Source organism: Trifolium pratense, linkage group LG1 (assembly GCF_020283565.1).
Source record: "Trifolium pratense cultivar HEN17-A07 linkage group LG1, ARS_RC_1.1, whole genome shotgun sequence".
NCBI classification, from domain to species: Eukaryota; Viridiplantae; Streptophyta; class Magnoliopsida; order Fabales; family Fabaceae; genus Trifolium; species Trifolium pratense.
In genome coordinates, this window is record NC_060059.1 from 3,402,405 (window position 1) to 3,430,128 (window position 27,724).

General features: G+C 31.6%; 2 protein-coding genes, 3 long non-coding RNA genes and 2 other non-coding genes across 7 annotated transcripts; 2 read left to right on the forward strand and 5 right to left on the reverse strand.

The window, feature by feature from the left end:
- Positions 1 to 191: 191 nt before the first annotated feature.
- On the reverse strand, positions 192 to 1,778 carry LOC123911483. Its single transcript, XM_045962905.1, has 2 exons — positions 1,697 to 1,778; positions 192 to 1,437 (listed from the first exon to the last, which is right to left on the reverse strand). The coding sequence occupies exons 1-2, from the start codon at positions 1,776 to 1,778 to the stop codon at positions 323 to 325; spliced, it is 1,197 nt and encodes a 398-aa protein (XP_045818861.1). The 3' UTR covers positions 192 to 322.
- Positions 1,779 to 4,854: 3,076 nt separating this feature from the next.
- On the reverse strand, positions 4,855 to 6,614 carry LOC123902755. The gene is made up of 6 exons (XR_006807720.1): positions 6,459 to 6,614; positions 6,238 to 6,369; positions 6,081 to 6,124; positions 5,582 to 5,816; positions 5,406 to 5,474; positions 4,855 to 5,178 (listed from the first exon to the last, which is right to left on the reverse strand). It is a non-coding gene; the product is annotated as an uncharacterized LOC123902755 (long non-coding RNA).
- A 3,683-nt stretch (positions 6,615 to 10,297) lies between these two features.
- LOC123902756 lies at positions 10,298 to 12,050 on the reverse strand. The gene is made up of 6 exons (XR_006807721.1): positions 11,895 to 12,050; positions 11,674 to 11,805; positions 11,517 to 11,560; positions 11,018 to 11,252; positions 10,842 to 10,910; positions 10,298 to 10,618 (listed from the first exon to the last, which is right to left on the reverse strand). It is a non-coding gene; the product is annotated as an uncharacterized LOC123902756 (long non-coding RNA).
- A 5,147-nt stretch (positions 12,051 to 17,197) lies between these two features.
- LOC123902757 lies at positions 17,198 to 18,191 on the reverse strand. The gene is made up of 3 exons (XR_006807722.1): positions 17,922 to 18,191; positions 17,746 to 17,814; positions 17,198 to 17,521 (listed from the first exon to the last, which is right to left on the reverse strand). It is a non-coding gene; the product is annotated as an uncharacterized LOC123902757 (long non-coding RNA).
- A 3,955-nt stretch (positions 18,192 to 22,146) lies between these two features.
- On the reverse strand, positions 22,147 to 23,834 carry LOC123911501 (DNA topoisomerase 6 subunit A3-like). Its single transcript, XM_045962933.1, has one exon. It carries the CDS (start codon positions 23,832 to 23,834, stop codon positions 23,010 to 23,012), a length of 825 nt encoding a protein of 274 aa, XP_045818889.1. The 3' UTR covers positions 22,147 to 23,009.
- Positions 23,835 to 25,690: 1,856 nt separating this feature from the next.
- Positions 25,691 to 25,808, forward strand: LOC123903330. Its single transcript, XR_006807912.1, has one exon. It is a non-coding gene; the product is annotated as a U5 spliceosomal RNA (small nuclear RNA).
- Positions 25,809 to 26,614: 806 nt separating this feature from the next.
- On the forward strand, positions 26,615 to 26,729 carry LOC123903339. The gene has a single exon (XR_006807921.1). It is a non-coding gene; the product is annotated as a U5 spliceosomal RNA (small nuclear RNA).
- Positions 26,730 to 27,724: the final 995 nt, after the last annotated feature.

The window sequence follows — 27,724 nt, forward strand, 5'->3', positions numbered from 1 at the left end:
AATTTTTTTTTCCACAAAACACTTTCTGATATTTATTTTTCCAGTAAAAATGAAAACAAAAAACCAAGTAAACAAACTACTATTTTCCAACGCATTCAATTATGATATATGCATATATGAATTATTATTTTCAATACTAATAGATGTATGTATTTAATTATTATTTCTTTAATCTAAATATTTGTCTAATATTGAAATTGAAACTACAGACAGACAATTGTTGCAAGTTTTTTCAGATCTAGTCAAACTATTCGCAAGCAAACAAGGAAAAAGGTGGAAACACAAAGACCGCAAATAACACACACGGTGTACAATATGCAAATTATTCAACTAGAGAATAATCTACCTCATATTTTAGATGTCTAAAATACCAATCACGCTGGAAGTAAACTTGTCTTCCTCTTCCAACAAGATGAGCTGGAAGTGTAAAGTATTTTTGCAACTTTTTATCACCCCCTGAAAACACTTCCGGTAAATACAAACTATACTTTGTAGAATAAGAACCGACGGCATACATAGAGTTGCTCTCATATCCCCACATGTTCGCCTTGCTCAATGCATAACAGTGTTTTTCATCAGCATAAAATAGTGCAATGTCGCCCAAAGTTTCCATTTTGACATAATTCATGGTTGAGAAGTCTACCTTGTACACATTCCATATTTCCATGCGCCATAACATAACCCCTAAAAGTTGCTCATCACAATTAACCAACTTAATGTCGAAGCAAAATTCTACATCGGAAGTATTATTCAATTTTAGAAATTTAATATTTGCAGAATTCAAACAGAGTATCCCTATGTTGCCCGTGTTAGTGACAACATATATTATATTATGCAAAACCACAAAGTCAACAATCTTCTCTAGAATTCTCATTGTCGGCGAATAAGTAACCCAACCACAATTTCGAGATTGATAGACATGCAAACTCTCATTAAGTCTGCATAAAACCACCAAGACAAATTCCTCGGAGCATTTGTCAAAAGCAAGCAAGGCATAGTAACTAACAGGATTATAATGAAAGGTAATGGGATTGGTTACCTTCTTTGTTCTTGTAAATGGATTGATTAGCAAAAATGAGTTATTGGAATCCATCGTGATTAAATAACCGCTAGAAGACATAATATAAGGGTGGGGGTAGAAGTACTTCTTCGTCATATTTGAGCAATAAACTTTTTGGTCGGGTATGCTGATAAAGGAAAGTGATTCATTCCTATACGAAAGTTGAAGAAGTAATGGTTCTTGGGATGCCAAAAAACTTGTCCAATAAATTTTATGAAAAGCCCTCCAATTCTTGCACACACTGGAAAATTGAAAGTGGTCGTCAAGCTCTAGTGTTTTCGAAATGATATCAAGCGCATCCCAAGGAAGTTCACAGTTCTCTTCTACCTTCACCTTTTTTTGTGACAACCAGTTCTCTTCTACCTTCACTTTTTCCCCTTTGTATCACAACAATGACAATGTTAGGTGATTTATAACTTTTTTTTTTTTGTCAAGTAGCCTAGTGGCTGGAGTGTCCTGGGTTCAAGCCCAGGGCTCTGCACGTATAGTGTGACGTGTCGTCCCTACCACCTGAGCTTAAGCTCATGGGGACATATGCTTTTCTATTTATTTCTAAAACATAAGATATTTCTAAAAAACTGCAGAAAAGTATCAACATATATATTAGATGTGCAACTAATGAAATAAAATACTAACCAGTGGTCTCAAGTTGACAAGGAAGTGTGGTTTGATGTTCCTTTGGCAGCATACCATTGGTGTTGTGAGTGAAAGAGGCCATTGATTTGCACAGCGATTAAGAGTTTTCTCGAACACTAATTCTGAAACTACATAGGAAAGCCAAGTTTGTGTTTTTGAGGAAACTGGATTGTTGTTCTGTTTGTTTTTTTTGGACTAAATTTGTTGTTTTGTCGTGTTATATAGATAGATTAGGATTCCGTTGTGACTTGTGAGTAAGAAAGAAAAAAGTTAGGATTTGATTATTTTATTTTTTATTTTAATAATAGGATTTGATTATTTTATTTTATCAATAAAAAAAGGAAGAAGGTTACGATCCGATTCACCAAAAAAATAAATATTAGGATTCTATCGGGAAAAAAAAGATTGGATTTAACCTATTTCAAATAGAACAAATTAATTATAATTTATTTAAAAATATACACGGGATTTATACCAAAAATATATATATACACAGGACAATAGTTTTACTAAAACAAATTTATTGATCTTATTATTAAAATAAATAATTTTTTTAATTTAATAAATTTTACAAGAAAGAAAATAATATAGTTTCACTCCTTCAAAAAAAAAAAATTCTGTTATATTTTAACAATATTTAAATTATTTTATTCTAAATAAATTTTTTAACTCAATATAATTATAAACTTAAATATCAATACCCGTGCCAATGCACATGTCTCTATACCAGTTTTAAGTAAAAATCATGAGCAAATAGACCAGTTTTATGATGTACATGTTTAAAATTCTTTCATAAATACCGATCAATTTCAACATCAATGTTGCCCCAATACGAAGTCAATTTGGTACACCCTAATACATATTCTTTGTAAAAATAATCAAACATAATATTCAATAATCATGCATAATTTTGATGGACTTTACTAACCAAAATACAAATACATGTACTATCAAATAATTCGTTAAATATAGTATGATTCATACATGATGATCTGTAGTACTAAATAAAAATTGAAGCATAATTTTAGAAGCTAATTATTAGCTTTATTGTAGTATATAATATATAATAGGTATATGACTCACCTTTCTATTTCCAAATTTGGTAAAACAAATTCAAAATTAAAGCCAATTACAAAAATAACGTTAGGCGAATTATGGACCAAGGACAATGTCAATGTATAATTGATACACATGAAATTATAAAAGGGGAAAAAAAATATATTAAATTTCATATATAAAAATTCAAATAGTTGGTTAAAAAATTCAAATAGTTACCTATTTTTTAGTCAACAAAAAAAAAATAGTTACCTATTTTATAATTTTAGAATTAATTAATAGTCAACTATGTGCAAAAGTTTAGGGATACTCCTTTTACTAGTAGGTAGCATCACAATACTATATATAGACGTACGTTTCCATTTCAAAAAACTTGCAGCATAATCTCTTCTTCACTTACGGTACTATTATTTTTCCCTTAAACTGTATAAAACTTTATTTCTTGAATGTTTTTTTTTTTTTTCATTCTCACTCTAATTTCTTATTTTTTTTCTCTCAGTTTTGCAGGTTATTTTGTTTTTATTTCTTTCCTTTATAATTATGTTGATTTGCATGTGTAATTTAAGCCAAACTATATACTACTTCCAACCACATTATTAGATATTATTCACATATTCACATATGGTTCGGGGACCAGGTGACGAAACAGGTGGGGGATGGGACATATATTTTTTTTTGGACTGACCCTTGGTTGGATGGGATCCCGTTGTGTACGCGTTATGCGCGTTTGTTTGAGTTAGCAGAGAACAAATCGGTAATTGTGGCCGAGATGTTCATGTTTGGGTGGGAGTCGGGAGGTGAGGCGTGGGTGTGGAGGCGTCAGTTGTGGGCGTGGGAGGAGGAGTTGGTGGGAGAGTGTCATATCTTACTTTCTAAAATTACTTTACAGGATCAGGTATCAGGTTCTTGGCAGTGGCGGCCTGAATTGGAGGATGGCTATACTGTCCGTAGCGCCTATCAGCTTCTGACATTTCAGGATACAGTTACCTTGGATGATGCAGCAGTTCTTCTTTGGCACCCCCAGGTGCCTTTGAAGGTGTCTATCATGGCTTGGCGACTTTTGCGCGACAGGTTACCTACCTCCGCAAATCTGGTATCGCGAGGCATTCCACTGGCGGCTGATCATCGTTGTGCTTTCGGTTGTGCGGAGGTGGAGACAACTCATCCCTTGTTTATCTCTTGCAGCACTGCTGATTCTTTATGGACACTTGTTCGCTCTTGGATTGGTTCTACTTACATGACGGCTCCGACTCTATCGGCGTATTTCACTCAGTTTACCGGGTCGACAAGCGGCACACGGGCACATCGTTCTTTCATGCAGCTTGTTTGGCTCGTGTGTGTTTGGGTTATTTGGACTTAGAGAAATGCCAAACTGTTTCGAGGCTCAGCAGATTCGGTACATGTTATGATGGACAAGATCAAGGCTTTTTCATTACGATGGTTGAGAGCCACGTCTCCTAGTGTAGCTCTTAATTGTCATTGATGGTGGTCTAGTCCTTTGCTTTGTTTGGGCCTTGTATGATTTTTTCACTATGATGACTCTTGATGTAACACTATTTGGTCGCATTTGGTACATCTTGTGCTAAGGGGACATGTTTATATATATATATATAATCTCATTTTGGCTTGTTCAAAAAAAAAAAAAAATTATTCACATAGATAAAATGAATGAAACCCATTACCACATAAAATGAAGAGTTGAACTGGAAATTTTTCAAGTGTGAATCATAATTTGTACACAATTCAGATACACACACAAGCTTCATAAAATTTTCAGGTGTCAGCGAGGCCTTCTTAGGCTTGTTCCTAAAGTTGGAGAATACATGGTTACTGCCTCCAATAGATATATCAGATGATAAGAATTGTAAATGGAGTACCGAAGAATGGTTATAAAAGAGACCTCTCAGCATTCTGTATTTGATACACAAAAACCTGGGTGTGCAGTGTAATTTTGAGAGGTACTGTGCAACATGTCAATAACATTAAACGGTAATCTGGCAATGCTCATGACCAATGTCACCTAACTAAGGTCAGTAAAAAAGTGTAAAAGATTAAGGCAGTTATGCAGTTGAATAAATAGCTTGACCAAGGTATGCACATGCTAACAGAAATTCTCCAAGTATGCATAGGAAGTAGAAGGATTCAGAACAGTTTACAAAGCCACACTATTAGTTATAAATATTGTTTCTCTGGTTGCTCGCTTACTCCAAAAGCCATTTCATAGTACACTTGCAACAACTAGGCTATGCGACACAAAATAATAAACCTAGGTCCAATATCTAGAGCAGTTGGGCGCTACCAATACCCCCCTCCTGAACAGTAGCTTTATCCTCAAGGCTAAGGTTTTGTGTTGACTTTTTGTTGAGCTCATCCAACGGCTGGCTGCTGCTGGCATCCAAGGGCTTCATATCATTTTCATAGTTGACCTGCAAATACATAGTTCAAAATTGAAGCACGTCCCTTTTGCTTAATTTCTTATAAGTAAGGAAAGGATAAGAAGACAGTCCTAGAGGGCATTGCCTAAGGCTCTCTCCTCTCCATTTGGTGTATTAGTAAGAAGTATCCCAATTTTAAAGAAAAGCTATGGCTATGTTTGAATCACTGAGTACAAAGATAAAAAAAAAAAAAAAAAAAAGTCTTGCAGAAGGCTCACCTCCTTGCCATATCGTGTTGGCATGTGCACAGATTGAATTGGTGAAGCTGTATCATCTTCATTGTCCAGCTGCATACAGATTACAAAATTTCATGAATAAATTCAGAATTCAAGCAGGTTGTTTCTTAGTAAGGAAAGGACAAGACAATCCTAGAGCAATTTTTAAGAAAACATACGGCTGTGTTTGTAACTTTTAAAAGTCTTTCAAAAACACTTTCTTTAGTCAGGTGTCGCAAGAAATTACGCTGAGTTATATCAGCAAGGTCCCGGAGTAAATATAGAGTATGAGCCTTTTTTGCTGCCTCTTCTGCTTTGCGGGCCTGCAGTTTTTTTTTGAGCAAGAGCCTCTTGTGCTAATCGACGGGCTTCCTCTTCTTCTGCTACTTTTTTGGCTTGTATATCAGATAGTACCTACAAATACAAATACAATACAATGGAAGATATAATGAAAGTAAGAGAGACAGAAACCTATACAGAGAGCCAAGATCATCATCATCATCATCATCATCATCATGTTATAAGTTTTTGTTACCATAACCAAATTAACAATTCATATCATATCATATGTGAGTTTTATCCATCCAGATTAGTAGTATCATTTTATATCATCTCATCTCATCTCAGTACAGAACAGAACATGAACCAACATAACAAGTTAGTTAAAATTAAACACACCTGAGCATAAATCTGATCATAAATAGATTGACGTTCAGAAGATGCTGCAAAATAAAAATAAAAAATGGAATTAGTTGAAAGATAAATACTAAATGTTATGAAAATTGGAAAAGATAACTTGTGATAGATAGATAGAGAGAGAGAGAGAGGAACAGACTCAGTTTCTTCTTAGACTTTGATTTCTTTTTTGTTCGGCTTTTACTGCCTCCACCCATGGGAACGAACGAACGGGAATGGAATTTTAACCCTAAAATCCTCTCTTTTCTGATCGAGTTGTTGAATTAAAAACCTGAAAAGGACAGAATCGAATTAGGAGAAGAACGAAATTGGAAATCGAAACAAGAACGAAAGAGAATGATTAGGGAATGGAAATTTAACCCTAAAATCCTCTCTTCTCACAAATTCGTTCGGAGCCTGGGTTTTCTTTTCTGATCGAGTTGGTTATTATTAATATTATATTAGACGCAGCCATGTATATATTTGGACGGCATACTTTTTTTTTGCTAATGTTTTGGGCCAAAGCCCAAATTACATCTCTCTCTATATATATAATTACTAGTCACCATGACAGTGCATTCACACAGACCAATAATTATATATCGATTATATTATATTTCAGTAGACTAATAAATAAAGTAATTTATACATGTAGAAACCAAAATACTTAGTCAATCATATTATTGACATTGTGTAATGTATTTCCACCAACTTATGTAAAGATGAAAGTACAAACAATCCTACAAATTTTGAAAAAATTATTTATAAATTACATTTGAAGTGGTATTTATAAGGTTGTCATCATCATCATCAACGACTGAAATCTTCAAACCATTTTTCGATGTGACTCTTGACACAACAACGTATAACTGACCATGTGAAAATACTGATTGCGAAAGTAAATAGATCACAAAAGTTTAATCTTGTCGCCGACAACAATTCTTCGCGCCGCCACCATTATTTTCCATTCGCCGCCAATCTTAAAATATATCATAATACAATTATATATGTTCCCGCAGTCATCGACAATCTTAATTGTAGTCATTTTCTTCTCAAAAGCCTATAACTCCACCAAAACCTATGTTTTAAAATTATATCAAATTGTCCTCTTCCGGTATATAACAAAATAACCCAAGTCCTGATAGAGATGTTGTAAAAATCCTTTAAATCATACCAGTCATGCGTTAAATAAATATTATTCTTTCTTTTTTCGACTAATACTTCGAATTGATTCCCAAATGGATCTACCAAATTTGCAAAACGATAATGAAAATCAGCAGAAAACATCTTCGGAAGCATCAACACCCTATAAACGCAACATACAACATAAATAAAAATCATATTATTTTGCAAATTACAGACAAAAAGCCGTATATTCATAAATTTAGAACTACACTAACTTTTCATAAAAAAAAAAAAAAAAAAAGAACTACACTAGCTTCAGTTACTCTAAACTCAACGTAGTAGGTACGATATCTAATCTGCAATTCATTAATCAGTTCTCCCGATCAAATTGGGATTCAAAGGACCTATCTAAATATATATTAAAAAAAAGTTAGCATAAAATTTTAGAAAAATTTCAATTTCACGGATAAAAATGATAGATCACAAAACAACATGCAAATACAAATTCGAACCTAAATTGCAAATAAAATTATGGTTAACCTAATTGCAAATTATAACCATTAGATATAAGAAAGATATTAGAAATTGTGATTAATTATGCTATTCAAACTTTTTTGAAAAACATGGTTAACCTAATTGAAGCACATGTTTTAGGAATTGAAATGTTTTATTGCAAACAAACGATGCGGGTTTGATTCTCATTCTTGACAAATTTCTATTTTCCTTCAATAGTTTTATTTCTTTCTTTTCATTCTAATTGTAACTCTAAATATGGACTAAAGTCATAAGGATACAGTATGCTTCAAATTGTTTCAATCATCATTAACTATAAATTATTATTTAAAACATAATAGATACGGTATAAATGAAAATTGAAAATCTAATCGCTAAAATCTGGTATATTTTTTTTTATTCTCATATACGTATTCCAAAAAAAAATAAAATCAAGTTAATTAAAATTTATTTCATGGTGCTTAATTGACATACGAAATCTTTCCTATTTGGGTATGAACAAATTAATTCCGCATGATTTATTTCTAATTGTAAAATTTCGATAAGATTAACACTTGGAGGACGTAATTTTAATCACAATTGGTTGTTATGTCATAGTGGTTGAAAGACTCCATTCACAGCAAGTGATCCTGGGTTCGAATCTCATGTAAGATACATTTCTCTTTTGTTAATAAATTAGATAGTGAATAAATTCCCTCCAATATATTTATATAAATATATATATATATAAGTAAAATGAAAGTACAGGGTCAATTTGAAATTTTTTTGAAATGCACCCCAAACTAGAGGGACATTTTGCATATTTAAGCTTTTCACATATATTGTGATAATTACACATTCACGCACCCAAAAAAAACTAATACTCTCTCCGGTCATTTACATAAGAAACATTTTGAAAAAAACACACAAACAAAGTAAGCTAATTTTCTCATTAATAATTTTAAAATTTTATGTTTTATTCCAAAATTAATCCCGCACTAGCATGGAAAATAGGTCTATCTAATTAATGCATTAGCATTTGGATGAATTATTTGATTTTATATAATAAGGGTGCAAATGAAATCGTGTATTTAATAAATAATAAATTTATAGAGTGTTTCTTATACAAAAAACCAAATTTTTTTTCAAAATATTCCTTATAAAAAGGACAGGAGGGACTAATAATTAGAGCTGGGTATGCGGGCTAGCCCGCCCCGTTTAACCCGCCCCGCATAAGCCCGCATATTAAACGGGGCGAACAAGCCCGTCAACAAATATAAACAAGTTATAATATGTAAGCCCGAGTTCGGTCCGCGTAAGTCCGCGGGTTAAACGGTTAACCCGCGGACTATTACAAAAAAAAATCACTTTTTTCAACAAAATAAACTAAATTAATAAAATATTGATATAATAAAAGCTAAAAAAATTATATTATTAATTATTTTATGTTATAACAAATGCTGCAAATCTTGAGGTAACAATTCTTAAATCAACAACACATGATAAAAATCCAATTGAAGAACATTATGTTGATGAAATTGTGGACATGATATCTTCAAATAAAGCATATGTTGCTGAATGTGCACAATGCATAGGTAAAAGAATTGGTAAAACAAGAAATTGGGTTGTAGCCCTTAAATCTCTTATGATTGTCCATAGAATATTCCAAGATGGTGATCCATATTTTCCTAGAGAAGTTTTTCATTCAATGAAAAGGGGTGCAAAAATTCTCAACCTTTCAAGTTTTAAAGATGATTCAAATTCTAGTCATTGGGATTACACTGCATTTATAAGAACATTTGCATTGTACCTTGATGAACAATATATAAAAGCTAAAAATATTGATATAATTTATAGTGATAAAATTTGTAATTAATTATATATAAAAAAAATAGGCGGGCTAACGGGCCAACCCGTGAACCCGCGGATTTAACCCGCAAAACCCGCGATTTTAACAGTCCAACCCACACGAGCAAAATTATAAACGGACCAAAAAAAATTGGTCTTAAGTCCGCGCGGGCTGCGGGTTAAACGGGTCGGTCCACGGACCTTGACCCGTATACCCAACTCTACTAATAATTACACATTTAAATTTAATTCAATTATTAAAATCTTGAGTTAAATAAGATTTATGTCCCTAAAAATATATAGGGAGTTTTAGTTTTAGTCACTAAAAATAAAATGTAACGTTTCTTGTTAATATTATTAGTGGATGTCCATGTAGATTATTGGCCTATGTAATTAGTAGATTATGTTTGCCTTCATAAAATTTTCAGGTGTCAGCGAGGCCTTCTTAGGCTTGTTCCTAAAGTTGGAGAATACATGGTTACTGCCTCCAATAGATATATCAGATGATAAGAATTGTAAATGGAGTACCGAAGAATGGTTATAAAAGAGAGACCTCTCAGCATTCTGTATTTGATACACAAAAACCTGGGTGTGCAGTGTAATTTTGCGAGGTACTGTGCAACATGTCAATAACATTAAACGGTAATCTGGCAATGCTCATGACCAATGTCACCTAACTAAGGTCAGTAAAAAAGTGTAAAAGATTAAGGCAGTTATGCAGTTGAATAAATAGCTTGACCAAGGTATGCACATGCTAACAGAAATTCTCCAAGTATGCATAGGAAGTAGAAGGATTCAGAACAGTTTACAAAGCCACACTATTAGTTATAAATATTGTTTCTCTGGTTGCTCTCTTACTCCAAAAGCCATTTCATAGTACACTTGCAACAACTAGGCTATGCGACACAAAATAATAAACCTAGGTCCAATATCTAGAGCAGTTGGGCGCTACCAATACCCCCCTCCTGAACAGTAGCTTTATCCTCAAGGCTAAGGTTTTGTGTTGACTTGTTGAGCTCATCCAACGGCTGGCTGCTGCTGGCATCCAAGGGCTTCATATCATTTTCATAGTTGACCTGCAAATACATAGTTCAAAATTGAAGCACGTCCCTTTTGCTTAATTTCTTATAAGTAAGGAAAGGATAAGAAGACAGTCCTAGAGGGCATTGCCTAAGGCTCTCTCCATTTGGTGTATTAGTAATAAGTATCCCAATTTTAAAGAAAAGCTATGGCTATGTTTGAATCACTGAGTACAAAGATAAAAAAAAAAAAAAAAAAAAAGTCTTGCAGAAGGCTCACCTCCTTGCCATATCGTGTTGGCATGTGCACAGATTGAATTGGTGAAGCTGTATCATCTTCATTGTCCAGCTGCATACAGATTACAAAATTTCATGAATAAATTCAGAATTCAAGCAGGTTGTTTCTTAGTAAGGAAAGGACAAGACAATCCTAGAGCAATTTTTAAGAAAACATACGGCTGTGTTTGTAACTTTTAAAAGTCTTTCAAAAACACTTTCTTTAGTCAGGTGTCGCAAGAAATTACGCTGAGTTATATCAGCAAGGTCCCGGAGTAAATATAGAGTATGAGCCTTTTTTGCTGCCTCTTCTGCTTTGCGGGCCTGCAGTTTTTTTTTGAGCAAGAGCCTCTTGTGCTAATCGACGGGCTTCCTCTTCTTCTGCTACTTTTTTGGCTTGTATATCAGATAGTACCTACAAATACAAATACAATACAATGGAAGATATAATGAAAGTAAGAGAGACAGAAACCTATACAGAGAGCCAAGATCATCATCATCATCATCATCATCATCATGTTATAAGTTTTTGTTACCATAACCAAATTAACAATTCATATCATATCATATGTGAGTTTTATCCATCCAGATTAGTAGTATCATTTTATATCATCTCATCTCATCTCAGTACAGAACAGAACATGAACCAACATAACAAGTTAGTTAAAATTAAACACACCTGAGCATAAATCTGATCATAAATAGATTGACGTTCAGAAGATGCTGCAAAATAAAAATAAAAAATGGAATTAGTTGAAAGATAAATACTAAATGTTATGAAAATTGGAAAAGATAACTTGTGATAGATAGATAGAGAGAGAGAGAGAGGAACAGACTCAGTTTCTTCTTAGACTTTGATTTCTTTTTTGTTCGGCTTTTACTGCCTCCACCCATGGGAACGAACGAACGGGAATGGAATTTTAACCCTAAAATCCTCTCTTTTCTGATCGAGTTGTTGAATTAAAAACCTGAAAAGGACAGAATCGAATTAGGAGAAGAACGAAATTGGAAATCGAAACAAGAACGAAAGAGAATGATTAGGGAATGGAAATTTAACCCTAAAATCCTCTCTTCTCACAAATTCGTTCGGAGCCTGGGTTTTCTTTTCTGATCGAGTTGGTTATTATTAATATTATATTAGACGCAGCCATGTATATATTTGGACGGCATACTTTTTTTTTGCTAATGTTTTGGGCCAAAGCCCAAATTACATCTCTCTCTATATATATAATTACTAGTCACCATGACAGTGCATTCACACAGACCAATAATTATATATCGATTATATTATATTTCAGTAGACTAATAAATAAAGTAATTTATACATGTAGAAACCAAAATACTTAGTCAATCATATTATTGACATTGTGTAATGTATTTCCACCAACTTATGTAAAGATGAAAGTACAAACAATCCTACAAATTTTGAAAAAATTATTTATAAATTACATTTGAAGTGGTATTTATAAGGTTGTCATCATCATCATCAACGACTGAAATCTTCAAACCATTTTTCGATGTGACTCTTGACACAACAACGTATAACTGACCATGTGAAAATACTGATTGCGAAAGTAAATAGATCACAAAAGTTTAATCTTGTCGCCGACAACAATTCTTTGCGCCGCCACCATTATTTTCCATTCGCCGCCAATCTTAAAATATATCATAATACAATTATATATGTTCCCGCAGTCATCGACAATCTTAATTGTAGTCATTTTCTTCTCAAAAGCCTATAACTCCACCAAAACCTATGTTTTAAAATTATATCAAATTGTCCTCTTCCGGTATATAACAAAATAACCCAAGTCCTGATAGAGATGTTGTAAAAATCCTTTAAATCATACCAGTCATGCGTTAAATAAATATTATTCTTTCTTTTTTCGACTAATACTTCGAATTGATTCCCAAATGGATCTACCAAATTTGCAAAACGATAATGAAAATCAGCAGAAAACATCTTCGGAAGCATCAACACCCTATAAACGCAACATACAACATAAATAAAAATCATATTATTTTGCAAATTACAGACAAAAAGCCGTATATTCATAAATTTAGAACTACACTAACTTTTCATAAAAAAAAATAAAACAAAAGAATTACACTACCTTCAGTTACTCTAAACTCAACGTAGTAGGTACGATATCTAATCTGCAATTCATTAATCAGTTTCTCCCGATCAAATTGGGATTCAAAGGACCTATCTAAATATATATTAAAAAAAAGTTAGCATAAAATTTTAGAAAAATTTCAATTTCACGGATAAAAATGATAGATCACAAAACAACATGCAAATACAAATTCGAGCCTAAATTGCAAATAAAATTAGGGTTAACCTAATTGCAAATTATAACCATTAGATATAAGAAAGATAGTAGAAATTGTGATTAATTATGCTATTCAAACTTTTTTGAAAAACATGGGTAACCTAATTGAAGCACATGTTTTAGGAATTGAAATGTTTTATTGCAAACAAACGATGCGGGTTTGATTCTCATTCTTGACAAATTTCTATTTTCCTTCAATAGTTTTATTTCTTTCTTTTCATTCTAATTGTAACTCTAAATATGGACTAAAGTCATAAGGATACAGTATGCTTCAAATTGTTTCAATCATCATTAACTATTAATTATTATTTAAAACATAATAGATACGGTATAAATGAAAATTGAAAATCTAATTGCTAAAATCTGGTATTTTTTTTTTATTCTCATATACGTATTCTAAAAAAAATAAAATCAAGTTAATTAAAATTTATTTATTGTGCTTAATTGACATACGAAATCTTTCCTATTTGGGTATGAACAAATTAATTCCGCATGATTTATTTCTAATTGTAAAATTTCGATAAGATTAACACTTGGAGGACGTAATTTTAATCACAATTGGTTGTTATGTCATAGTGGTTGAAAGACTCTATTCGCAGCAAGTGATCCTGGGTTCGAATCTCATGTAAGATATATTTCTCTTTTTTTAATAAATTAGATAGTGAATAAATTCCCTCCAAAATTGCATATGCAAATTAGGGTTAACCTAGTTGCATATTATAACCATTATATATAAGAAAGATATATAGTTGGGTCTAAATTAGCGATTGCCATATATATATATATATATATATATATATATATATATATATATATATATATGGCAATCGCTAATTTAGACCATAGTTGGGTCTAAATTAGCAAGGTGCACCTTTTGAGTTGGACCAAAATACCCATTTTTTTTTTTAAAAAAACAATAGAGCAATTGGGGCATGTATGTAATTTGCATCATCCAAAACGCGCGCCCCCCATGTCTTTCGCGCCCCCCATCCAACAACAACAACCATAACATTTTTTAAATTTCTTCCAAATTTCGAGCTCATTTTACGTGCAAATCGAACGCCGATTTCGAAAACTAATACCGGAAACCTTTGTAAAATTGAAAAACGATCAAAATCCATATAAGGAACGTCGAGTTTCGTTGAGTATTGAGGGAGATCGAACCGGGTCAAAAACCGGGTCGCGCGACCCGTTTCTGCATAAAACGGGTGGGGGGACGATGAACAGTGCGCGTCGCCCACGCCCACTCTCACCGGTGGCGCGTGGGGGCCCGTGCGGCCTCAGGGAGGCTCTATTTGTTTTTTATTTTTTCATAATAAAATAGTAGATAATATTCTGGAAATTTTGGTATATTTTATGAAATTTTTGGAGACCTGAAACTATTTTTAGTTAATTAAATGAGATAAAAAGGTAATTAAAAATATTATAATTCCATAAAAAATTTCCAAAATTTTATGTAAAGTACTATGAATTATTTAGAACCCTCTTATGTACCTCACTCTCCCTATTTCAAGTCATGAAATTATTTTCGCAAATTCCGCTGATTATTTAAAACCATTTAACAAATAATAATAATAATTTCATAGATTTGTACTCTGAAACCAATTGTTTTTTTATTTGTTTCTAATAAAATATTAGATAATATTCTGGAACTTTTGGTATATTTTATGAAATTTTTGGAGACCTGAAACTATTTTTCGTTAATTAAATGAGATAAAACGGTAATTAAAAACTATTGTTTGCTTCTGAAACCATTTAGCTGGTACTATGGTTTCAGAGAGTTGTACTTTGAAACCATTTTGCTGGTAGAATGGTTTCAGTGAGTTGATTCTTAGTTATTTGCTTCTGAAACCATTTTACTAGTCGAATGGTTGCACATAGTTGTATTCTGAAACCATTTTACTAGTAGAATGGTTTCAGTGAGTAGATTCTTAATTGTTTGCTTTTGAAACCATTTAGCTGGTAGAATGGTTTCAGAAAGTTGTATTATGAAACCATTTTGCTGGTAGAATGGTTTCATTGAGTTGATTCTTAGTTATTTGCTTATGAAACCATTTAGCTGGTAGAATAGTTTCAGAGAGTTATATTCTGAAACCATTTTGCTGGTATAATGGTTTCAGTGAGTTGATTGAGTGGTGCGTGTTAAATTACAACACACAAGTAACGTACTTAGTACGATACACATAATTTAAAATGCAATAAAACATATAAATAACGAGATTAAGGTAGTGAAAAATTATGTTTATATATTACTATGAAACCATTTAGCTGGAAGAGTGGTTTCAGAGAGTTATACTGTGAAACCATTCTAGCAGTAAATGGTTTCAGAAGCAAACAATTAAGAATCAACTCCCCTGAAACCATTCTATCAGTGAAATGGTTTCAAAGTACAACGCTCTGAAACCATTGTACCAGCTAAATGGTTTCAGAAGCAAACAATTAAGAAATTACTCACTGAAACCATTCTACCAATAAAATGGTTTCAGAGAGTTATACTGTGAAACCATTCTACCAGCTAAATGGTTTCACAGTATTATATAAAGATAATTAAAGGTAGTGAAAAATTGGGTTTTTTTTTTCGGTGTCAAAATCAAACGAACCAAGTCTCTATTTGTAGACAAAAAAAAATTATGAATTTTGGTATAAAAATAAAAAAATAAAAAATTAATTTACAACGAAATAATTGAGTTTAAAGTATTAAATGAAAAAAAAAACACGCCAACCACCCAGCAGTTGACACGTGTCCTGCTTTTTTTAAAATAAAATTTTCTCTCTCCAGGCGCAGATCTAGTGTGGTGCACGCGCTGGCTTATTCTGGATCTGGATGATCTGGGCTGTCTGATTGATCAGACAGCCATGATGAGATCATCTCTTGGCCGTCTGATGGAAATCAATGGTCTGTAACGGTGGTCCTGCGGTAGGCGCGCGACACTGGATCAGCGCCAATATGTTTTTTTTTTTTTTTTTTTATAAAAAGAAAGAGTATTTTTGTCCAACTCAAAAGGTGCACCTTGCTAATTTAGACCCAACTGGGTCTAAATTAGCAGCCCATATATATATATACATGTAAGTAAAATGAAAGTACAGGGTCAATTTGAAATTTTTTTGAAATGCACCCCAAACTAGAGGGACATTTTGCATATTTAAGCTTTTCACATATATAGCGATAATTACACATTCACGCACCCAAAAAAAACTAATACTCTCTCCGGTCATTTACATCAGAAACATTTTGAAAAAAACACATAAACAAAGTAAGCTAATTTTCTCATTAATAATTTTAAAATTTTATGTTTTATTCCAAAATTAATCCCGCACTATCATGGAAAATAGGTCTATCTAATTAATGCATTAGCATTTGGATGAATTATTTGATTTTATATAATAAGGGTGCAAATGAAATCGTGTATTTAATAAATAATAAATTTATAGAGTGTTTCTTATACAAAAAACCAAATTTTTTTTCAAAATATTCCTTATAAAAAGACAGGAGGGACTAATAATTACACATTTAAATTTAATTCAATTATTAAAATCTTGAGTTAAATAAGATTTATGTCCCTAAAAATATATAGGGAGTTTTAGTTTTAGTCACTAAAAATAAAATGTAACGTTTCTTGTTAATATTATTAGTGGATGTCCATGTAGATTATTGGCCTATGTAATTAGTAGATTATGTTTGCCTTCATAAAATTTTCAGGTGTCAGCGAGGCCTTCTTAGGCTTGTTCCTAAAGTTGGAGAATACATGGTTACTGCCTCCAATAGATATATCAGATGATAAGAATTGTAAATGGAGTACCGAAGAATGGTTATAAAAGAGAGACCTCTCAGCATTCTGTATTTGATACACAAAAACCTGGGTGTGCAGTGTAATTTTGCGAGGTACTGTGCAACATGTCAATAACATTAAACGGTAATCTGGCAATGCTCATGACCAATGTCACCTAACTAAGGTCAGTAAAAAAGTGTAAAAGATTAAGGCAGTTATGCAGTTGAATAAATAGCTTGACCAAGGTATGCACATGCTAACAGAAATTCTCCAAGTATGCATAGGAAGTAGAAGGATTCAGAACAGTTTACAAAGCCACACTATTAGTTATAAATATTGTTTCTCTGGTTGCTCTCTTACTCCAAAAGCCATTTCATAGTACACTTGCAACAACTAGGCTATGCGACACAAAATAATAAACCTAGGTCCAATATCTAGAGCAGTTGGGCGCTACCAATACCCCCCTCCTGAACAGTAGCTTTATCCTCAAGGCTAAGGTTTTGTGTTGACTTTTTGTTGAGCTCATCCAACGGCTGGCTGCTGCTGGCATCCAAGGGCTTCATATCATTTTCATAGTTGACCTGCAAATACATAGTTCAAAATTGAAGCACGTCCCTTTTGCTTAATTTCTTATAAGTAAGGAAAGGATAAGAAGACAGTCCTAGAGGGCATTGCCTAAGGCTCTCTCCTCTCCATTTGGTGTATTAGTAAGAAGTATCCCAATTTTAAAGAAAAGCTATGGCTATGTTTGAATCACTGAGTACAAAGATAAAAAAAAAAAAAAAAAGTCTTGCAGAAGGCTCACCTCCTTGCCATATCGTGTTGGCATGTGCACAGATTGAATTGGTGAAGCTGTATCATCTTCATTGTCCAGCTGCATACAGATTACAAAATTTCATGAATAAATTCAGAATTCAAGCAGGTTGTTTCTTAGTAAGGAAAGGACAAGACAATCCTAGAGCAATTTTTAAGAAAACATACGGCTGTGTTTGTAACTTTTAAAAGTCTTTCAAAAACACTTTCTTTAGTCAGGTGTCGCAAGAAATTACGCTGAGTTATATCAGCAAGGTCCCGGAGTACATATAGAGTACGAGCCTTTTCTGCTGCCTCTTCTGCTTTGCGGGCCTGCAGTTTTTTTTGAGCAAGAGCCTCTTGTGCTAATCGACGGGCTTCCTCTTCTTCTGCTACTTTTTTGGCTTGTATATCAGATAGTACCTACAAATACAAATACAATACAATGGAAGATATAATGAAAGTAAGAGAGACAGAAACCTATACAGAGAGCCAAGATCATCATCATCATCATCATCATCATCATCATGTTATAAGTTTTTGTTACCATAACCAAATTAACAATTCATATCATATCATATGTGAGTTTTATCCATCCAGATTAGTAGTAACAATACAATGTAATCTTCTTATTACTATTAGGATCAATTGACACCAAGGTGTCAAAATTTATTTGACATCAAATCTCAACCATTTATTATATTTAATCTAAAGGTTTAAATTAATGACCAAGATAGTTAATATAGGCGGAATACATTTCATAATTCTCAATATAGAAATTCATAAATTCAAAATCATTATTTTATTTTATTTTTTTGATACAAGAGAGGGCAATAGCCCATACAATCATTATTTTAGGTGATTGATAATGATTGCTCTCTGTAAAAAAAAAAAAAAGTTTTTAGTCCCCCTAAATATAATAAATTTCATTTTTAGTCCCTCTAAAAATTTTCTTCGAATTTTGGTCCCTCTAAAATTTCAGTTTTCAATTTTAGTCCCTGCTTTTTTTTTAAAAGTTCGTGTATTATGTTTTAAATGACATTTTTTTAAAATATATCATTATTAAGACCTTAAAATATTATTAGTTTGCTTATTTAACTATTTAATCTTTGATTTAACAATTTAATTTTTAATTTGAAGTTATAGATAAATTAACAAAAATTAAAGACTAAATAGTTAAATTATTAAACTAATTGTATTTTATGGTCTTAATAATGATATGTTTTCAAAACAAGTCATTTAGGACGCGATATTCAAACTTTTGAAAAAGAAAAAAAAAACAGGGATTAAAGATAAAAATTTGAAAATTTAGAAGGATTAAAATTCGAAGAAAAATTTTAGAGGGACTAAAAATAAAATTATACATATTTAGAGGGACCAAAAATATATTTAATATGAATGATTACTTAAATCTTATCTTACTATAATGATGTGAGAAAGAGTAAGATGAGAGAAGAGACACAAATTTGCAACAACAGTTTACTATGGGCATGAAAGAAATTAAGGTATATAATCATCCATAATGAGTGACCGAATACTTTTTTTCTTTGTTTTGGTCTTAAGTATAAGTCTAAGTTTTGTTTTAGTCAGGAAAAAAAGGTTAAGTTCTGCTTTAACAAAATAAAAAACTTTAAAAAACCTATAACCATAAGCTTTGCCATGGTGATGATTCGAGAGGAATTAGATATGGACTCATGATCTTCTAGTACGTAGCAAAATAAAAGTCATGTTGATGATAGTCAAATACACCATAGGTATGAACACCGATGAACACAAATATAAATTGGGAAGAAAACAAGGAAATAAATGATCATGATTTTGAATTTATGAATTTCTATATGGATTATGAAATGTATTCCGCCTATATTAACTATCTTGGTCATTAATTTAAACCATTAGATTAAATATAATGAATGATTGAGATTTGGTGTCAAATAAATTTTGACACCTTGGTGTCAATTGATCCTAACTCATTATTAAATATTAATCCTTTTTTCTTTCCCTCACTCAAAGTCAAAATGGAAATTTGTTCTCTAAGTTACTGTGTATGTGAATAGTGAATTTCTTTGATTTTTTTTAAATCGATATATTAATGTACTCTCTCGCGCTCAATACTATTAGATTTTGGGCGCGTATATAAATCGTGTGCAAAAGGCTATTAGATTTTGGGCGCATATATAAATCGTGTGCAAAAGGTCAAGTAGATTGTGGAGGAGACTTTGATAATATCTTAAAATTGAAAGTTTGATATAACTCAACCCTATAAAATTGACATGTAAAGTGAAAATTATCCTCACTTATAAATATATATCATCATTTAACCGTGAATAATTTCAATAAAAAACTAATAAGTATAAGTATAGTATATATATATATATATATATATATATATATATATATATATATATATATATATATATATATAAATTTTCTTGTGTAGAAATCAAAGAATCAAACACATTAAATGTTTTGTATAAGAATCAACCAAATATTTTTTGCATAAGTAGAAATCAAAGAATCAACCAAATATTACATAACCGAGTTTTCATCTTCATATTCTTTTTTTTTTCTTATTTTTGTGATCATATCTATGTAAAAATCTCTAGAGATAGGGGTGAGTACTACATGAGCTCGTAAGTCAAGTACGGAGCGAGCGAAGAAGAACAATCTCATCTTGCTTCTGACAAAACTTCTATAAGGCCTCCATTTTTTCTATTTTATCTGGAGCACGGGTTTTTTCACTTGCACTACAACAATTTTACAAATATATAATAGATGCCGCATTATCTTTCGTATTGGTGTATATATTGACCCGACCCAAAGTAGGTGCAGGGTGGAGTATGGAGTAACCTCAGAAAAATTTCGTCTCACAATTTTGAGGCCTAAAATAATAATTATACATTATCAATATTCAAAATATATTATATTTGTATCAAGGGCTTGATAGTAGCCAGAATATGATGTTTTTGCGAGGAAGATCTTTGTTTTGATTTATATTTTTTTCATGCATAATTTTAGTTATGTTCATTTCAAATTAAATTAAAACTGATAATTTTTTAAAAAACATAAAAATCAAACACATTGATGTATGTAGCAAGAAATAACCATGACATAGTAGAGGTCATTTTAAATATTTAAACAGAATCTTTAAATTGTTTACCTTGCACATATCAATGATATCACTATAAATTGACTCCGACCATACCATGAAATGGCTTTGGAGTAAGCGAGCAAACAACTGCATAAGTGCCTTAATTTTTTTTCACTTTTTTACTGACCATAGTAAGGTGACACTGGTCATGAGCATTGTCAGATTACCATTTAATGTTAGTGACATATTGCACAATAGTACCTCTCAAAATGAGACTAGCCTGAATTATTTTTCTAACTAGTATGTTATGTACCTAAATAAAGCTTAGTGAATGATTTATGTTATGTAACTAATCACCATTACCAATGTAGTATGTAGTTAGTTTTCCACTTTTCCTATGAACTTTTGTGCTTAAGAAAGTACATGACATGTCAGTCAGATGTAACACATCATGTTGAAAAATATATAAACACATAGACAAATTTAAGGTGGGAGGATAAATGTAACATGTACATAAAGAGTCAACATGATAGAATAAAAATCATAAAATTAGTTGAAGAGATTTTGCACTTTATAGAGTAACATGTACACTAATAGAGTTTCAGCCTCAAATATGCGCCGTATCATTTCATAGAAAAGTTATGGGTTGATAATTGTGCTGTATCATTTGACTTTAAATAATCTTTGGCACGTCTGAAGACATTGGCCAATACATTATGCTTGTCTATCATCCGTTTTAGGTCTTCAATCAATGAACAATCAAGCCTTGCCCCTTTCCCATTAGAGCTATACAATAAAAAAAATGAAAAATTACAAATATTGGAAGACATGTATTAGAAAAAGGAAGGAAAAATAAACACTAAAAAGAAAAATGTAATGAAGTTGATCCATATTTGAGTTGCTTCATCCTATTTGCATTTTCATTGTGTCGTATAAATATAGAGTTGGGCAAATTTATGGGTCTGACCTATCCGAGGAACTAAACTACCAATCCTTTGAAAATTTTGCCCACTTAAAATAAACTATGGGGGTCCTCCACCATCATTTATGGTATTCAACATCTTTCCGCCCATAGAAGTAAAAGCAAACATGCTGTTGTACGTTCTTATATTTTCTTTAAAAGTTTTTAAGGAAATATTATGATTCTTTTCTAATTAGATAGTCATCTATAACCTAATTTATAAACCTTCAACTAACTTGTCAGTCAATTTTGCCGAGTCAATAGTCAATGACCATCATGGATAAAAATGACATGAGAAATTTGATACATAAATCATTTTCAGGAGACAAGAAAGTAGGAAGAACAATAATGGTGACAAAATGATTTCATTCCTACAATATATAATCAAAATGAAGTTTCCAAAGCAGGTGCATCTAACCATTACAAGCTACATAGCCAATTGTATGCAAAAACCACCCACACTTATCTATCCCTTTAGTCAGTAAGACAGCTAATTCTGATACATGTATACTAAAACCTACGTGAGCACTGCCACAAAATTCTAACACCCTTGTCTTCTAAATCAGAGCATAAATTTTTCAAATTATCAAACCATATTGTTCCATGCCTTGTGCACAATCATTTAAGTTGAATAATTGAGATGGGTAGAAACCAGATGCTGTGGCTGCACCTGCAAATCAAAACAGATTAAAGAAGATGTTATTAGCTGTAAGTAAAGAAATCACACTTCATTGACTTGAACAAATATTCGAATTCCTAAACATCATGATCATCAAAACAAGCCATGACTATTATGATCTTCAAAGAGGAATGCAAAGATGAAACATGCAAAAACAGCAACACTTTCTTGTCATTATGAATTATATTTTGGAACATGCACCAAAGCCATCATTCTATAGATATTTTCTCAAGAACAACATAAAGACCAATATTCTGAGCTCTTAAGGACAACATATGTTTGAAAGCTTCAAACATCTTAAATAAACTCACTTTTGGACTGTAGAGGCCCTAAAACCTTGGAAACCATTATTCATGAGCAATCAATTGTTTTCTTAAAAATAAAAATCTTGCTATAAAAGCCAGGACAACTATCATATTGACTGAATTAGTATGGATTCAGACCTTTCTCACTAAATTGCACAAATAATATAAAGGAACATCTAGAACATGAAACAACTAACAAAATGAAAGGCTCTAAAAAGATGAGAGGAAGGAAGCAGCTTACCTACAACCAATCATAATTCATTAGTTTCGTGGGTAAATAGGTGTTGCTGAGATAGTCAAATGCAATTTTATCGAGAGATTGAATTTCAAACTTCTTTTGTGAAGAAATCATTAAATTCAACTCTGTCTTCAAAGAATCATGGTCACTGACAATATTCTTCTCTCTCAACATCCTATGGCAACTTAAAATATCATACTCTGTCATATTTATGCCACAGAACCTAGGAATATTGTATTTCCCGATATCGGATGGTAGAATTCCCAGCCACTTCATATCCGGCGTGGTCAAATTTGCAGAGTCGTAGGACATGTTTTCCGAACCACATTTGTAAACAGAAAATATATGAAATCCGAATGGGTCTGAGTCAAATAGACCGAATACCGGAATCTTGAGTTCCACACTCAAGATATTCAGGAACCTCCTTGTGGTCACATCGGGGTACCCCCTTGCTGTAATGAGTATACATGGCATTTTATCGAAAAACTGATGCTCACATAGTTCAAAAAACGTAGAGTGTTTTTCAATAACCAAAATAAATCTAGCTTTACTCTGAATACCTGCCAACCCCTTTGAATCAGGAATCACCTGAGATCTCTTCAAGCATTCAATTCTATCACCTTCCACAGTATAGGATAGATTTCCGACCACCTCCCCTTTGTCGGCTGCAACGATGTTGAGATTTTCGCGACGGCATAATAGGAAGCAAGCAATATCATCTATGGTTGAATCACATTCCTTCTGATTCTTGAACATAGGAGCAACTTTATAATAAATGGCCCGCAAAGTGGTGCGCTTGCCGTTCCTCAGCAACTCATAGATGATCATCATTACAAACCTCAATGGCTTGGAGGTTTTCCGATCCCGCCACCGGAGAAGATTTTACCTTGTATCATTTTGTTTAAGTTTTGTTTGTTCATTCCTAGCTTTTGTCCTGAGTACCAAAAGTTGTGTCTTTATAACAAAAGCACTCAAGTTGTTCCAAATCAACAACAAACCGTTGCTAAAGCCTCCACTCCATGATGACATATTGTGGCTATGTGGCTTATATAGAGGTATCTGTGTGTGAAGTGTGAAAGTATTTTGTTTTTTGGTAATAATGTGAAAGGAATTATTATTATAATAAGAAAATAATACTATATAGTTAAATAAGTTCATAGGCCTCGATGGTTGGGCCTTAGTTTTTTAAATTTTGTGTGTTTTTTTGTACCAATAAATTTTGTGGGTTCAAATAATATATATAGTTATATGATATAGTTCAAATAAATTTTGTGTGTTCAAATAAATTTTGTTTTTTATTAATCGTGAAAATTGAATGATACTATACTCGTATGTGATAAAATATTTCAAGAGGGTTTAAAGATAAATTTATCAGACCAAAAAAATATCTTTTTTAAAAGAAATTTAATAAAATATTTCAGACCAAAAACCTTAATTTTTGCACAGTTCATTACTTCATTTTGGGTCTAACTTGATGTCGGGTACCCTAAATATGGTTCCATATATACATTTTTTTTATTCTTAAATGATAAATATTTATATTGTACGGGTTGAGTACACCTTATAATTTAATTATTTGCTTATCAAAAAAAAAAAAAAGAGTCAGTACAAATATTTTGGAGTATAATCAATATACCGAAAAAAAACTAATAAAGATAAAAGATGAATTGAAAAAAAAAAATCAAAAATCAAAAAAGATTACACATGGTGTTGAATGTTGATCCTAATTGCCACTACAGAAGGATTATTTTTCATTATAAAATATTATTTTTGTTCTGCTTTTGGATAATGAATTAAAATGATTCGTAGCATATGAAAAGCAGAAGAAAAAGATTAACCATATTTGTGAAAGAGGAGAGTTAGGGTGCTCAAATCCAAACAAATCCAAATAAAAACCGAAAATCGATCCAAAAAAACCGAAAATTGCAAAAAACCGAAATTTTTTGGATGTGTTTGGATGTTCTTTTGTGAAAACCGCTGGATCGGATCGGATTTCGGATTGATTTCTTAAAACCGATCCAAACCAAACCGCATACATATATTTTAATATTTATTTATCTTTTTATTAGTATAAATATATATATTGCATTAACCTTTTTTCATTTTAAATTTTGTTAATACTATAGGTTAGTTTAATTTAATCTATTTTAAATTTTGTTAATACTATATGTTAGTTTAATTTAATCTATTTTTTTTTACTTTTTGTATGTTTCGAATATAATTGGTAATTGTCATTCCAAAATATTAATTTTCAATATATTATATGTTATATTTTACATCAAATTTAATATTTATTTTGTCAAAAATATCAAACTATTATTTTGTAGCGTTTTTTATAATATTTATATTTATTAAAAAAATTATAATTTATAATTTGGATATCCAAAAACCGATCCAAATTAAACCGCGTAATATTGGATCGGATTGGATTGAATTTTTTTTATTTGTCATCCAAAACCGAACCAAACCGCAAATGAATTTATTTTTGGATCGGATGAGTTTTTGCCTCAAAACCGATCCAAACCGAACCGCGAGCACCCCTAGTTGTGAGGAAATGCTATTTGTTGAGGCAAATGCTATTGTGTCTATGTTATTTGTCTGAGTCCCACATCGGCTGCTGCAATGACTAAAAGTAAGCTATTGTGATTATAAAAGCAAATGATTTCTCAAAGTTTAAATCACGCAGCCATGTGATAAGTACATAGCGAACTATTCTTTCGCCTTTTACTAAAGAATACCGTGTACTTGTCACTTAATGTGGCATACGATAATTTTTGAAAAGAGCTCTCTTAAATGAGAGCTCTGCAATATTAGTTCAAAATTTTCCAAAGATTATATTTAAATTAGAGCTTTCAAACATGGCTTTGTCTAACATGCACCACTTGATTAAGTGGTTCATGGTGCACAAGTTTTTGATATTTTTATAATAAATGCGAATTTTATAAAATTCACCGTTGAATGGAAAGTTTATATCGTTTATATTATCCATAATTTTTTTTGAAAATAATTTGATATGTTATTGAGACCCATCAAAATTAACGGTATTAAATAAAAATTTATAACAGTTAATTTTGATGGATTTCAATAACATATCAAATGATTTTCATTTTTTTAAAAAATTTATCGATGATCAATACGATATAAACTTTCAATCCAACAGTGGATTTTGTAAAATTCGTATTCGTTATATTGTTTTCAGTGAGTTGTGCACGGTGCACAACTTGAGAGACTTGTGCACCATAGACTTTGCCTTCAAACATTAGTTAATTAGTTAATTTTTGTTGATTTTTTGTTTTTGTTTACAATGAGTTGGAGATCGAACTCAGGACCTATAATGTATTATCCAAACCCTTCACCATTAGACCAAACCTAGATTGAAATATGTAACAAAAGTCCGAGTAAAAAAGCCTCCTCAGCATGGAACAATTACAATTAAGGGTGTTGAAGAAGTAACATCACTGCATACCTATTGAAAGCTAATTGTCTATAGACATATTTTGTGTACATGTTCTTTGTTACATTCCCATTTCCCACATCGTCTGGTGCAACAATTAGAGTAAGATAAGAAGGTTATAACGTTATAAAATGAAAGGACTTCACTTGTTTAAAATCATGGAGTCATGTAGCGAACTATTCTTTTGCCTTTTACTAAAGAATACCATGTGGTTGTCATTCAAAGTGGCATACGATAATTTTTTAAAAAAGTTTTCTTAAATGAGAGCTATGCACTATTAGTTAAATTTTAATTTTATCTTATGTATATTTATGAAAAATTTATTTTTAGTGGTTTGTTTGATTAAGATATTTGATTTTTTAAGAAGTAATGTATGCCTTGCCAAATTTTATGTTTCAAATTAAAATTTACCAAAATTGCAATGAATTTATGATTAATGCATGAAACTTTTTATTAACCAATTTAGAGTCTGTTTAGATTAGCTTATGTAAATAAATAAATTTTTATGTATTTTATAAGATTTTCAAGGTAGTTTATGAAAAAACAGCTTATAAAAATACAAATTTTTTAGTGAAAACTTATGAATTAACATAAAAGTTTATTAATTTACATAAGCTATTTTCATAAGCTAAATTCAAATGGGCATTATTAATTTACATAAGCTTACAAATAGTGATTAGTGATCTCATTGGCTTGATATTTTTCACTACACATGGCATTGAAGATAATTGCTTCCACAGAAAGAGAGGTGAAGACTCGCGGTGGCTGGTTTAAAAGTTCTATATATGACCCATGAAATCTATACTAAAATGATCTTTTTGATCTGCTTTGAATAATGATATTTTAAATGATTCAAAATATATGAAAGGAAGAAGAGAAATATTAAACATATTTGTGAGTAGAATGAATTGTGAGAACAGGATATCTGTGGTGAAAGTGAAACACAATAAACAAAAGGATATATATTTATGTGCATATGTTTTGTGTATGAGTCCCACATCGACTGGTGCAACCAACAAAGTAAAGCTGGCAGCATTTAAAAACCAAAGATTTAACAAAATTTTTAGGTGCATGCTTGCTTGGTTAATATTTTTAATATTGATGGAAGAAGCGGAAGCCTAAAAATATTAGTTAGTATATGTTGTGATTAATATATAATAGTAATTAATGTTTTACTTAATATCAATTTTACAAAATTTATTATTAGATTAAAAGTTTATATCATATGTCATATAGATCATCTAAAAAAAAATATTGAAAATTA